This window comes from Pseudorasbora parva, chromosome 5 (assembly GCF_024679245.1).
Source record: "Pseudorasbora parva isolate DD20220531a chromosome 5, ASM2467924v1, whole genome shotgun sequence".
Taxonomy (NCBI): domain Eukaryota; kingdom Metazoa; phylum Chordata; class Actinopteri; order Cypriniformes; family Gobionidae; genus Pseudorasbora; species Pseudorasbora parva.
In genome coordinates this window covers 20680772-20694172 of record NC_090176.1, presented here as the reverse complement: position 1 = coordinate 20694172, position 13401 = coordinate 20680772, and the positions used below count along the sequence as shown (strand labels likewise).

At 38.0% G+C, this 13401-nt stretch overlaps 2 protein-coding genes across 3 annotated transcripts in view; one reads left to right on the top strand and one right to left on the bottom strand.

Moving 5' to 3' along the window:
• The first annotated feature begins 455 nt into the window (after nucleotides 1-455).
• On the top strand, nucleotides 456-8698 carry ecrg4a (ECRG4 augurin precursor a). 2 transcript variants are annotated; one of them, XM_067443445.1, is made up of 4 exons: nucleotides 456-610; nucleotides 2709-2753; nucleotides 2877-3040; nucleotides 7203-8698. In XM_067443445.1, exons 1-4 carry the CDS (start codon nucleotides 541-543, stop codon nucleotides 7350-7352), a joined length of 429 nt encoding a protein of 142 aa, XP_067299546.1. In that variant the 5' UTR covers nucleotides 456-540; the 3' UTR covers nucleotides 7353-8698. The 2 variants fall into 2 exon arrangements, with proteins under 2 accessions (XP_067299546.1, XP_067299547.1); XM_067443446.1 differs by lacking the exon at nucleotides 2709-2753.
• uxs1 (UDP-glucuronate decarboxylase 1) overlaps nucleotides 8350-13401 on the bottom strand; it is a 97499-nt gene continuing 92447 nt past the window's right edge. Inside the window, exon 15 of the mRNA XM_067443444.1 lies at nucleotides 8350-9183. Coding sequence (XP_067299545.1) covers nucleotides 9052-9183 — 132 coding nt within the window. The 3' untranslated portion in view covers nucleotides 8350-9051. The remainder of the gene's footprint in view (nucleotides 9184-13401) is intronic.

The window sequence follows — 13401 nt, the reverse complement described above, 5'->3', positions numbered from 1 at the left end:
TGCAAAATAACCTTGATTTGCAATCTGTACATGATAAAAATTATGATTCATTTCAAAGTTGTAGATAAAACAAAGATTTTTGGATTCAATGTCAATGTGTTACTTGCTGGTTCTTTGTAATTATTTGTGAAATGTACAAGCAATTTCTGTGCAATTGTTCAAAGTATATATTTTTTCAAAATCCTAAACACACTTTTAGGGTTTGGGTTTTGTCATTTAAAGTTCTGGGCAACAGTTACTTAAACTCAAAATGATTCAAGACGTGGAGGCTTAAATAAGTCAAACTAGAATCATGTTTCAGTATTAAGAGCTGCAACTCAATTGAATGTGGAAAACTACTCACGCTGCACATGTGCATTCGCTTAAATATACAAGGAGACAGGGTCTTTCTGCTAGCCGACTTACAGTAATTTGCCAGATGCAGTTTCCGCTGAGAATGTTTGCGTGGGCTTCCCTCGGGCTCTCTCCTCCTCTTTTGTCTCTGCACGTTTGCTTGCAGACCTTCGCCGTTGTGCAAATCGACAGAGAAGACAAGAAATCATGGTTTCTGAGAAGTTTTACCTGCGCCTGCTCACCTTTGTGGCCCTGCTGACTGTACTGGCTCTCTCAGGTCATTTTTCCTTTCTTTTTTATTGCACTTTGCACCTCAGTTTTCTCTTTCAAAAGTGTCTGCTAAAATGTGCTTGCACTCCAGTTATGCCTGAAGTATGAACGTGGGTGATTTTACTTGGTATTGAAGTGGGAAAGTTCGGTAAATGTCATGTGGGCAGAATTTTTTTGTGGGTAAGCATGTCGAAGGCATATTTTTGAATGTGTATCATTTTTTCACTTTACAGCCTATTAAATGTGTGAAAGGAACGGTAGAGCAAGTAAACAGCCGGAGACGTTCAAGCTGCGTATTAAAGGTGCAGGAGTTCTTGAAGAAGTTCAGAAATCTCTGCAGTGTCTCACTAAAAGACGTGTCAGAAGTGCTCCTGCAATTGATGTCTACTTGGTTATTAGGCCGATTTGTTTTTCATCATTGCGGCTTGTTTTAGTTTATGATCTTCTGCCCTCCCCCTGTCTGTTAGATGGAGTCACTCTTTCCACAGACATTTTGAATGCATAACAAAACTGTCATGTTCTTGAATGAATGCTTGAAAATACTAAACAGTTGAACGTTATTGACTTTTCTTGAAGGTTGTGAATCTATTTTTTTTATTTTTATTTTTTATTTTTAGCTTTGGGGTAAATTTGTGCTGTTAAGATTTCTTATATATACATATTTCGGTAACATTTTACAATGGGTGCACTAATATGCATTAATTCATGTTTAACTAATGCACGGATAATCATAAGTTAATGTATGACTCATGAAGAACTAACCCATTTATTAATGATTAGATTACGTAATCATTAAATTGTGATTAGTTAAATGTGTCATATTGTATTCATTCCTTAATAACATTTTATATGAACTAATAATTTAAATTAATGTGTTAATTACCACAAGGGGTCAAAGCCATGCATTTCAATTGCCAGTTGTCTGCTTTAATTAATCATTAGCTAATGAAGGTATGATATAAAGGTATCATTATGTTATGATTTTACTTGTTGAGGCACATGACTATTAACTAATTAAAAATTAATTCACAACCTATAACCACAATTACATAATTACTTAATCAATTAGTTAATATTCATGTGCCTTAACAAGTAAAGTCATAACATATGATACCTTTATAAATCATTAGCTAATGATTAATTAAAGCAGAAAACTGGCAGTTGAAATGCATGGCTTTGACCCCTTGTGGTAATTAACACATTAATTTACATTATTGGTAAATATATGTTATTATAGGGAATTAATACATGATGTCATATTTAATTAATAGCAATTAATATACTACTTAATCCATTAATAACATAGAATGTTCATAGTTGCTGATGCAGTAATTATTAATAAATGGGTTAGTTCGACATTAGTAATACATTAACTCATGATTATCTGTGCATTAGTTTTGCATGAATTAATGCATATTAGTGCACCTGTATTGTGAAGTGTTACCAATATTTATTTTTTAAATATAAGTACAACGTAAAACCATGTATATGCACGATAAGTGAAATGTGTCAAATGATTCATTTAAATGTTAGTAGTTTACACACACACATACACACCTACACACAAATGTCTGGTTCACTATCTTTGTGGGGACGTATACTGTACAAACTGTATATTCTTTCCTTTTACTCTAACCCTACCACTAAATCTACCATCCCATTTTCAAAAAAACTAATTCTATATGATTTATAAGCTTGTTTCCTCACGGGGACCTCAATTTAGTCCCCCAGGTGTCCCCGTGAGTCTGTGTGCATTCAGGTTGACGTCTCCAGGATAGAAAAAACGTTCTTGTGCATCTATCTTTGTGAGGACATTTATTGACACAATGCAATCTCTAGCGCCTCCTCCCTCTCCCTAACCCTACCCATCACAACAAGGGCCTAACCCCCAAACCCTTTACCTTAACCTAATTATAATCTTATCTCTTAAACAGAGTCTTGTCTCTCAAACCTTTAAAAGTGTCTCAGAAAAGTGAGGAATGGCCAAAATGTTCCCACTTTACTCTTTTTGTCCTCACTCCAGTGGTCTAAAACTCAAACCGGTCCTCACAAAGACATTCTCATACATATATAATCATTCTAATTCAGTTTGTAATATTTTCTAGATGTTGCAAGTGAGAACACACTGGAAAAACTCTTGATGAAAAGAGGTGACTTTCTTTTTTCTTTTTGCAGCTGAACAAATATCTCTGACAAGTTTTAATGATTTATACAGTTTTGCCAGGGTAATATACCCTATTTGTGTCCTCCTGTCCTGCTTTGTCTCCCACTAGTGGACGCTGATGTAAAGCCAGCCGCAGCTGTGGCTGTGACTCCCTCCAAAGCCAAACAGTTCCTGGCCTCCCTTAAAAGACCCAAAAGAAACCTGTGGGACCGCAGCCGCCCTGACGTCCAGCAGTGGATCCAGCAGTTCATGTATATGGGCTTTGATGAAGCAGTGAGTGCTTGTGTCAGCTTTTAAAATGCCATAAACCAGTTTGATATATAAAAAGGTTTTAAAGGGTTAGTTACAAATGAAGATTTTTAACTCCAAACGTTGCCGTATAATGCATGTCAATAGGGTTTTTTACACACCAGGTTTTGACCTTCTTCGAAGAAAGTACTGACGGATGGGAACACTAGATAAGATTTGTCTGCTATGATGAGGTAAAAAAAATAACAAATAGCCTACTGTTCGGTTTCTCGCAGAAAACGATCATTTCGTGTTTTAAGACATCAATGTATCATCAAGAGCCACAGGGTTTAATATGCATATGTAGTCTCCCTGAAAAGGGTAACATAGATATTTTAATAAACAGACACAGAACACTTGTTGCATTTCCCTCGATCTCTGTATTATGAGTGGGTTAAAAGAACCATTACATGCATATCAACATGCATAACATTACATTTTGTTCATACCCAATGTAATCTGTATTGTATTGCTGACAAAACAATTAAAGAGTTGAGCATCAATTAGCATGAACCCTTATATCCATCCTGGTACACACAATAAACCAAATTATTTGCATCTGCATGTGTGACAAAATATCTCATAGACAGTAAAGAAAATACGTGTTAATGTAATACTATACAATATACTCTGTACTCAAAGTGCATATTAATCTCATAACATTTCAGTTATCACAACATAACACTTCACATGTTACTAAATTAATGACACACTTGGGTTCACTTGAATATGGACGAGTCAACACGTGACCTATTAACACTCAGCTACGGTAGGAATGCAAATAAAAGTAAAACTGTGGTCAAAGATAAAACTATTACAGCAAACTCGTTTCAATCGCATAATAACACTATTTTCGTCATACTACTTGTCAGACAAACCTCACTTCATATAGTAAACAATACAGTGCACGAGATGTGCTAAACGATAGCATAGTTTTCAGCTATTCACGTTCGTCATGTGCGATTCAAACTCTTCCGTCTATTTCACAATATGGGTATATAACAAGTATACGAACATCGTATATACTCAAACTCATTATGAACATCACTTTGGATATTGAGGGGCTTACCTGAAAAGGGTAACATAGATATTTTAATAAACAGACACAGAACACTTGTTGCGTTTCCCTCGATCTCTGTATTATGAGTGGGGGAAGGGAACCAGTGTGGCTGTAACTAACTCTCTATGCTCACCCCGCCCTCTGGTGGAATCTTACGGTACTTGTCCTACAACAGACCACTTCAGAAGCTAAAGACAGGTCAATCATGCAACAATAATAATAACAGTAATAATAACGTATCTCTTAAACATGCCCACTACACATACGTATGCATGCATTTTTTACTCTCATATAAAAACCCCATTGACATGCATTATACGGCAACGGTTGGAGTTAGTTTGTTAGTTCACCTTAAATTTTCATTTTTGGGTGAACTAACCCTTTAAAGGTATCTACACCTTTATGTCAATTTTTACTTCTCACTAACATTAATGTAAGACAAAATTGTGCCAATTTAAGACAAAGTTTAATTGTTATTTATTGATTAAGGCAAACACATGAGAAATGTCTGTCCATAGTTGTTGTACATGAGTAAAGAGTCTTGTACATAAGTACAGTTTTTGAAAATGTTTGCTCAAGTATACTGCACTGTGAAATGTAATTTTAAAGGGTTAAAAAAGGTTTAAGTTCCTTAAAGGGTTAGTTCACCAAAAATTAATATGCCGTCGTTAATTCATCACCGTTCCAAACCCGCAAGACCTTCGTTCATCTTCGGAACACAAATGAAGACATTTCTGATGTCTTCTGAAATCCAAGAGCTCTCGCACCCCTCCGTAGACAACAAATTAATTAACATTTTCAAGGTCCAGAAGGTTGGAAAAACATTGTTAAATAAACTAAAGTCCTCATGACTCCAGTGGTTCTGCCATAGAACTTGAAAGCTCTAGCTTGAAGCACTGTATTTACAACGTAAACGGCATAGGAGACTGGCACAGATGAGAAGAAATTGTTGCATAAAGTTTATTCGTTTTTTGGGTCCCACTTTATATTAGTTGCCTTAGTGTGTACTTACATCACAAAATAAGAAACAAAATGTAATTGACTTTATATTCTATTGCATAACACTTTTGCAGTTATTGAGGTGAATACAGGTAAGTTAGGGATACAGGTGTGGGCTGGGTAAGTTTAAGAGTAAGATTAGGTGTAAGGGAAGTGTCAACAGTGTAATTATAAATTAATTTGCAGGTATTTTTTAAAAATGAAAGTACAATGTTAAAACGTGCATGTGCAATACACAATAAGTGCGTTGTATCAAATTATTAATTTAAATGTTAGTACATATACAGATACAAAAGTTTCCTGTTAATGGTATATTATTTATGACAATTCCCCCAAAAGTGTTCATATACATATACTTGATATATAAATGCCTAACTGAAATGTGAGTGCTTAACCTCTTTAATTGTGATGACATCACGAGTCAATGTCATTTCCTGTTCTTGCCCCTCCTCTTCCTCGTTGCATTGGTAATGCGCTAGAAAGGTGAGGTATTTTGAGCTCTTGTTAATCTTTTTTAATTTATTTTAATTGTCGCTTTTATGTCCATATTTCCACTCTGCAACTATGTATATGTTATTATTTTACTCATCTGTGTGGTGATTTTTGTCATTTTACTCTTTTTGAGTTAAGTGGAAATGCACATGTTATTCATTTTAGTAAACGAGGGTGTCTCACAGTTGCATTAACAGGCTGTTTTTATTTGTTCCTTATCAGGTATGTTTTCTGTGATGTTTATTTTCTTGTTTAATGTGATTTATTTGCTCTTTGCATTGGTGATGCACCGGGGAGGATTAAAAGATTAGCGAAACTGTTCTGTCATTTTCGAAGAATGCGTCCTCCGGAGGTCGCATTTGAAGGCTACATACGTCATAAGGCTGTCTCATTTCATAAAAGTAAGTAGGACACTCCAAATGCGACCTTCAAATGCGTCCTTCTTTTACAGGAATTCGCAGTGTGCATGAGGTGTATCCTTCACGGCTGGAGGTAACGTAACCCACAATTCTTTGCGTCGCTGTTAACAACCGTAATATTTCTGTATTAAAAAACGGCACCACCGCCAGATATACATGCGTGAGAGCGCAACGAGGCTAAGGCTGAACGTGTCGACATATAGCAACGTGATACTTCCTGCCTGTGTGTCCTACGAAGGACGTCTCGTTTAATTCTGCCTGAGGACACTCCGTATACTGCATCCTGGATGTGTCCTTCGGAGGACGCAGCCTTCGAAATTGAAGGAAATGTGACAGCTTGTGGAATGCTGTCCTATTTCCAACACAACGCAGAGAACAGACCAGTTAAGGCATATCTAATATAAAGTGGGTCCTTTTTTTGTGCAAAAAAAGTATTCTCATCTCTTCATAACATTAAGGTTGGCCTCACATGGACTAGTTTAACGAAGAATCGTCATGGACTGTTTTTCCTACCTTTCTGGGGCTTGAAAGTGTTTAATTAAATACAATTTTTGTCTGAAGGGTTCAGAAAGCTCTTGGATTTCATCAAAAATATCTTAATTTGTGTTCCAAAGATGAACAAAGGTCTTACAGGTGTGGAACGAGGGTGAGTAATTAATTAAATAATTTTCATTTTTGGGTGAACTAACCCATTAAGTAATTCTAAGCAGGTACTTTTATTCAATAATGTTTCTAATGAGCTCTATTAACTGCAGTCAGTGACGATTGACCCTTATCATTCACAAGGGCTTCAGAACGAAATCTTTGATGAATCGCTCCGATATCAGTCACCGTGATGTTGCCAAGTAAAACATGTTCACATCAACATATTTTGTTAATCCTGGAACAACATTCCAGTCCAAAAATGTTGTCCTACCCCATCCCTATCCATAAGTTATCCCTAAAATCAGAGGGAAATGAGTGAATAACACTGATGTAGAAGCACCTAACCCTGGTTGTAAGCCTAAACTTGTCCCTCAAATCTGATTGGTTGATTGGAATGTTGATCGAGGAACATGTTTCACATGGCGAAATCACATTGGGTGTGTCTTAAGAAGTACATTATAAAGTGTGTAGGACAGAACGCCTTTATTTAGTTGTAAGAACCTTTTTTCCCCCCTGCTTTCGTTTGCTTCAGAGACTTGAAACTGATCTCGCCTATTGGATGGACCAGCACCGATCCAGTGACCAAGGTCGCCAGCATCACTATGATGAAAACTCTCCCATGGGTCCTCGGAGCGCTGGGTCTTACAGGCATGGAGCAAATGTCAACTATGACTATTACTAAAACACCTTGTCCTTCCAGAACCACGCCACTGCTGCCATAACCGCTCACATTTTCTGTGTGCAGTGACGCCAGCTTGCTTCTTTCTTTTGTAGCTTGTACTCCTTTTAATTGTAATGGTTAGAAATTACATAACATACATTTTTAAGGAATAGTTAATTCATAAATGAAAATTATATTACTTTTACATGTTTTATTTTTATTCTTTTCATAAAGCCATATAAGTTTGTGATGAAGACTGATTTGTAGTTTATTACTGATAGTCTTCTCCTCCACCGTAGTGTTTTATAGCTTGATAGCCAGTCTTTATTCACTTTTATTATAGTGGAAAAAGAATGATAGGTTGGGAACATTAGGGCGAGGAAATATTGATGGAATAATTTTTTTAATCGAGTATCCGTTGTAGTTGCTATCAATGGAGGGAGATATCTCTTGTATTTCATTAAAATAGGTGGTTTTTCAAGGTAAGTCTGGGTTTGAAGTTACATTTCATCTGGTGTAATTTTCAAAATGCTGGAAGCAGTGTTACAATAAAGACCACAAAACCTTAGTTTTTTTTTTTTTCAAATTCAGCAAGGATGCATCAATGGATCAAAAGTGGCGGTTTAGTGTTATAGAAGATTTATGATTTGAACTCTATACAAGAATCTTGAAAACGTATGGCTTCTATCTTGAAAATGGCTTCCTCAAAAATATTAAGCAGCACAAATGTTTTGACCATTAATATCAAAAAGAAATGCAAGAAATGTTCCTTGAGCAAGACCACATTATTATAATGATTTCTGGATAATATGACACTGAAGACTGTGATGATGCTGAAAATTCAGCATTTTAAAATTGTAATATCTTACAAAAGTAAATGGTGTTATTGTATTTTTGATCAATGCAGCATGCGTATGCATCCATCAGTGGTGAAGGAAGTGAATAGATGAAAGCAACAGAAATCAGAAATGTTCAGCCACTGAGCAAGACAGAAAGTGAGATTAAAAAGGAAATACAGTGAAAATCACAGTATATATTTTATTAAAATATTCTATTCACCTGAAATCAATTTTAGATTCAAAGTTCAGTATGAAGTTTCACAAAGGTAACAACAGATTTTACTCAAAGTCATCACAAAGATTAAAGCACAAAGAACATTTTCCAAAGCTTTTCTTTAATCCGTGTCCTCAAATTTCAGGACAGAGCTGGATGAAGTTTCCTGCTCCAGACCAGACATTCAAGACCTTTAAATAATATGCAATTGCTAATTTCCATAATTTTCTGCAGGCGCCCGTTCAAAAAAAGAAAAACATACAAAACACACTACCAGCTTTGACAATGATATAAAAAAAAAAATCAAAAACAAACAAACCCTAGATCACATCAATTAAATCGGCACAGAATGTAAACAACAACAAAAATGCGCAAGATGATCTAAGCTTGCTTTAAATAACAGACAGACGACTGACAAACCAAAGTGCAAGGCAAAGTTTGTAAATTGGATTTCTTTGAGGCACATTTGACTGAAAAACAAACTCTTTAAAGACGGCTCTCTGCCTGAGCTGAGCTGCATTTCAAAACATTTGCGGAAAACATGAGAAATTCCTTTTTTCAAAAAGATGTATCCGGTAGTGGGAGGTGGGAAAGCCACGCCGTAAAATGGCTGCTGGATGTCTAAGGTCCTCCGGTGTCCCGGCATCCCTGAGATGAACACAATTCATCAGTTGTGTCTGGGTCTTCCTTTTTTCATCCGTGCGGCCTTGGGTTTGGGTATATACTGATTATTGGCTTGATGCTCCAGCTCTCTGCTGAAGTACTGGATGGTTTTGTTCAAGCCTTCCTCCAGTGGCACCTGCAAACACAAAGTACATTTGAATGAACAGACTAATTGAATGAATTATGACTGGATCAACCACAACTGAGATTTGTAAAAACTACATGCATAATATGGCCGTGTCCGAAATCGTCCCCTATACCATTCCATTTTGAGGGGACATCCATTTGTACAGGTTATCGAGCGTGCACATTCAATCCCACAATGGGCTGCAATAACGAGTGTACAACTGATGTACACTCAACGACTAGAGAATACCCACAATGCACTGCGAGGGTTGTGACGAATTAATATTTCTGTAATACGCCCCCAGAATAACTACAATTAAAAACTGAGTCTCAGCACAGACCAGCAGCAGGAGTCAGATTTCATTTATCACGAGTGAGGAGCTGAATGACAAGGAAGATTTGATTTCAAAATGTGAAAGCATCTATTTATGTTTTGTCATTGTACGGTTTTGTTGTTGTTTTTCATTAAGAATAATAGGGTAATGACCCCACTATTCAAACAACCCATCCCGAATTGGCGCCAATTCTAAAGCGAAAGTAAAATGCGCATGGCCATTCTTAAAGGTGTGTGTCCACCGGTGCGGAGTAGAGTGAGAGCGTTTTCAGTTCATTCATTTTGGTGCCAAAGGAATGAATAGAAAACACTCGATCTGCTCCACACCGTTATGAATGCCTGTGCGGTTGTGCACACGTATAAGGCCGGGGACACACTGCAAGCGTGTCGTGAGCGTCTCAGCTGCGTTGTGTGTCCGTTTTTATTTCGGCTCCCATGTTAACCGGTTAGAGCTTGCATACTGCCTAAGTCAGCCGCGCGGAAAACACGTGCATGCTTCAAATAGAAGAGACGCCTATTTTTCACGCGACATGCGAGCGTGTTGGAAGCGTTTCTAGGCAAAATAGCATAGGAAAAGATGTTTATATGCCATTTTGACACAAATACATATTAATAAATGACATTTTCATGTTTGAAAGTCTGAAGGTTCACATAAATGCAGATATAGGCCTAATTGTAATAATAAAAAACAACATAATTATCGATTTTGAAATATTAAACCAGTCAATACAGAACGAAATATTCTGTAGCCTATTTTGCCGTCAGTACCATAGATATAATGGCCAATAGGCTACTGCCGACGTTGTCTTTACTGTATCAATAGGCAATATATTTATATTTAAAATTAAGTATAGGGCTTCCCTGCAGCAGCAGCGCTCTTAGTCAGACACGCTTCTGGTGTGCAAAGACAGAGAAAACGCCAGGCAGCCGCCCCGCGGATGACACGCAGCAGAAACGCAGCCACGCTTGCAGTGTGTTTCCGGCCTAATTCACATTTTAAAATAATTGTTCTTCGAAATTGCAAATAAAGCTCCAATCTGCTCCCAAAAATCCCCCACAAAAGTCCGTTAGTGTCTCAGTGACTTCACTCTGAGAAGATGTCGATCTCAGCTGTCAATCATGACGTCACACCCGTTTTATAGCATCAAATAACTAAGTAAAACTAAACTTATTTAAAAAAACGAACACTTGAAATGAAACCATCGTGATAATAATTGCCTACAATGACAAACTAACTTTGGGGAAAAATATTTGAAGTGGAATTTGTTTGTTTAGTTTGCCTCGCGTCCATTAGAAAACACGGAGGTGTGGCTATACTGGGACCGGTCACCGGGGGGGCGATCGAGGTGCGAAAGCTTCAGTAAATGAGAGGAGTGCTGCAGGCTTGGGAACAACCTACAATTACTAAACAAAACAAAGTATACGTGACAAATGAAATATCCTTCCTGAGTGTGTGTGTGGAAATAACGCAAATGTACTGTGTGTCTGTACATGAAAGCAGCGTGCAATTAGTGATCAAGAGTGCGCACATTCACTGTTTATTGATTGTTAGACTCTCGCACGCTCACTGCACGACTCCAGTACGTCACCAAAATTGCGCTCTTCGGAAACAATCGCAGAATACGACAGAGCTCGTGTTTTAAAGAAAACACACACTGGAACGAATAATTCACTAAAACCGCATCGTGAGACTCTATTCTCTCTTGATATGTGTGATGTAATAAGCTGATTACTGGATCACTGAAACCTTTCCCAGAGTTTAACGGCCTGATCACAAATAGAGAAGCAGAATCAGGCTGAAGAGTTAGAATGGATTAGCTTGACAATCCAGACCTTCATCTAGATGTTTGGTCTGGTAACTCACCATTGACAGGGCTCAATCCGAGGGGCGGGATAAACGGTTGTCTTTCAAATTCCCTCTGCACGTGATAGGATAGCACAACCACCAACCAGAGCAACGAAGGTGAAGCAGAGCTCGTTGATAGATTAAACATTCACCGTATCCGGTCGGCAAAACTCAGAACACATCTTCCCTTGTTAAGAATGACTTCAGTGCCGTTCTTTGTTCTTCTCTCAGAGAAAAGCTTAAGTCCAAATCTTCCAGAGTCGCGGCCAAAGCTGATTCGAAAGACCGCCGTTTACTAGTAGCATGCAAGTGCAACTCTGCCATCATTATATTAAGTCCCGCCCACCAACTCTATACACAATGTTATTGGCCTGACCAGAGTTTGGTTTTTACAGCTTTTTACACTTCTGAGTGTATTGAGAATTGCTAGATGATACTCGCAGCAGATTATATTTGCTGCTACTAGGGTGCGTCTAGATTTCTAGGCTAAGAATGGATATTTCCTCCTACCAGGTTACAGGTGCTTGTGGATGCTGCTCAGTGATTGTGATAAACTCCCGACTTCTAACATCATCTAACTTCGTGACAAAAATTGTTAATGATGCAGCTTTATGTACTTCTGTAATAGATTTGCGTTGAATTATTTTAACGCGTTAAGGACTTTTTAATCGTAAATTATTTGTATGCTTTAGCGTGTTAACGTTGACAGTCCTAATATATAATCTTTAATTGAAGTTTAAAAAAAGGTGAAAAATTAAATCACATTATGCTTAATATTTTAGCACACCAGGGTGACTAAGAACATTAAATTATCCAGCCATGACTTAGCGTAGAAATCTAGACTAACCCTAGCGGCAGCAAATCTAATCTGCTGCGAGTATCGTCTAGCAACTATTTCAATACATATCTGTACACGGCGGCCTTTCGAATCAGCTTTGACCGCGACTCTGGAAGACTCGGAGTTCAGCTTTTCTCTGAGAGAAGAACAAAGAACGGCACTGAAGTCATTCTTAAGAAGGGAAGATGTGTTCAGAGTTTTGCCGACCGGATACAGCGAAATCTGTCAACGAGCTCTGCTTCACCTTCGTTGCTCTGGTTTGTTGTAGCGATATCCAATTGCGTGCACGCCGTGCAGAGGGAGTTTGAAAGACAACCGTTTATCCCGCCCCTCGGATTGAGCCCTGTCAATGGTGAGTTTCCAGACCAAACATCTTGATGTGGGTCAGAATGTCAGGCTAGCCATGACAACCTGTTTCACAGAAATGTAAATGAGGAAACACCAAGTCCAAAATTCCCTTAATTTCACGGAACTTTACTGCGAATGTGAAAGCAACAGACTTAGGTGGGCACTTGTTCGTGAAGTGAAGTTACCTGTGCACACATTTACAATGTATTTAGTTTAAAACATAAGGGATAATAGTGTTGATGATTTACCTTGGATACTAGCGAGAGTAAAACCGGCCAGAGCCCGCAGTGTATTCACACATATATATGTGAAATTAAGGTGGCAAATGAATGGTAATCCACTGTCTCCTCAAAGAGTCTGTTTGCAAGCAGAAGCAGAAAGCTGCCATCATGTGACGCACATACACTCAAGTGTTGTTTACTCGAATAAAAAACACAATATATTATTGACACGCTGTTTTCTATCATACACCGTGCATGTGTGTGATGATGCAAGGTGAGCACAAAGGTTCAGGAGAATCAAGTTGAGCAATCGTGCCTAGTGCGAAAGCCCCTTAAGTTGATTTGTGAGGAATGCGTTGATTCGTCGACGTGTTTATGTCTCCCAATGATGGCGGCTCCCAGGCATGCTGAAAATCAGCCGTTTACAAAAATATCATGCCCGATCTAAAGTGTAGAATTTTTTTTCAACAGAGACCGAATAAATAGTGCTCTTCACACTATGAATCACAGCAGCACAACTTCTATCGAAGAGCATCTGAAAAGAAAACATCCCGGGGCTGCATTCATACAGGGTTTTTTTTTTTTTAATGAGCTGCCGTAGGTATGGGACGCGCGGCTCAAACATGCTCTGCAACTGGTAA

Coding starts and splice junctions, on each gene's coding strand:
- ecrg4a (XM_067443445.1), top strand. CDS start 541: ATGGTTTCTGAGAAGTTTTACCTGCGCCTGCTCACCTTTGTGGCCCTG. Junction 611..2,708: donor GACTGTACTGGCTCTCTCAG/GTCATTTTTCCT, acceptor AATATTTTCTAG/ATGTTGCAAGTGAGAACACA. Junction 2,754..2,876: donor AAAACTCTTGATGAAAAGAG/GTGACTTTCTTT, acceptor GTCTCCCACTAG/TGGACGCTGATGTAAAGCCA.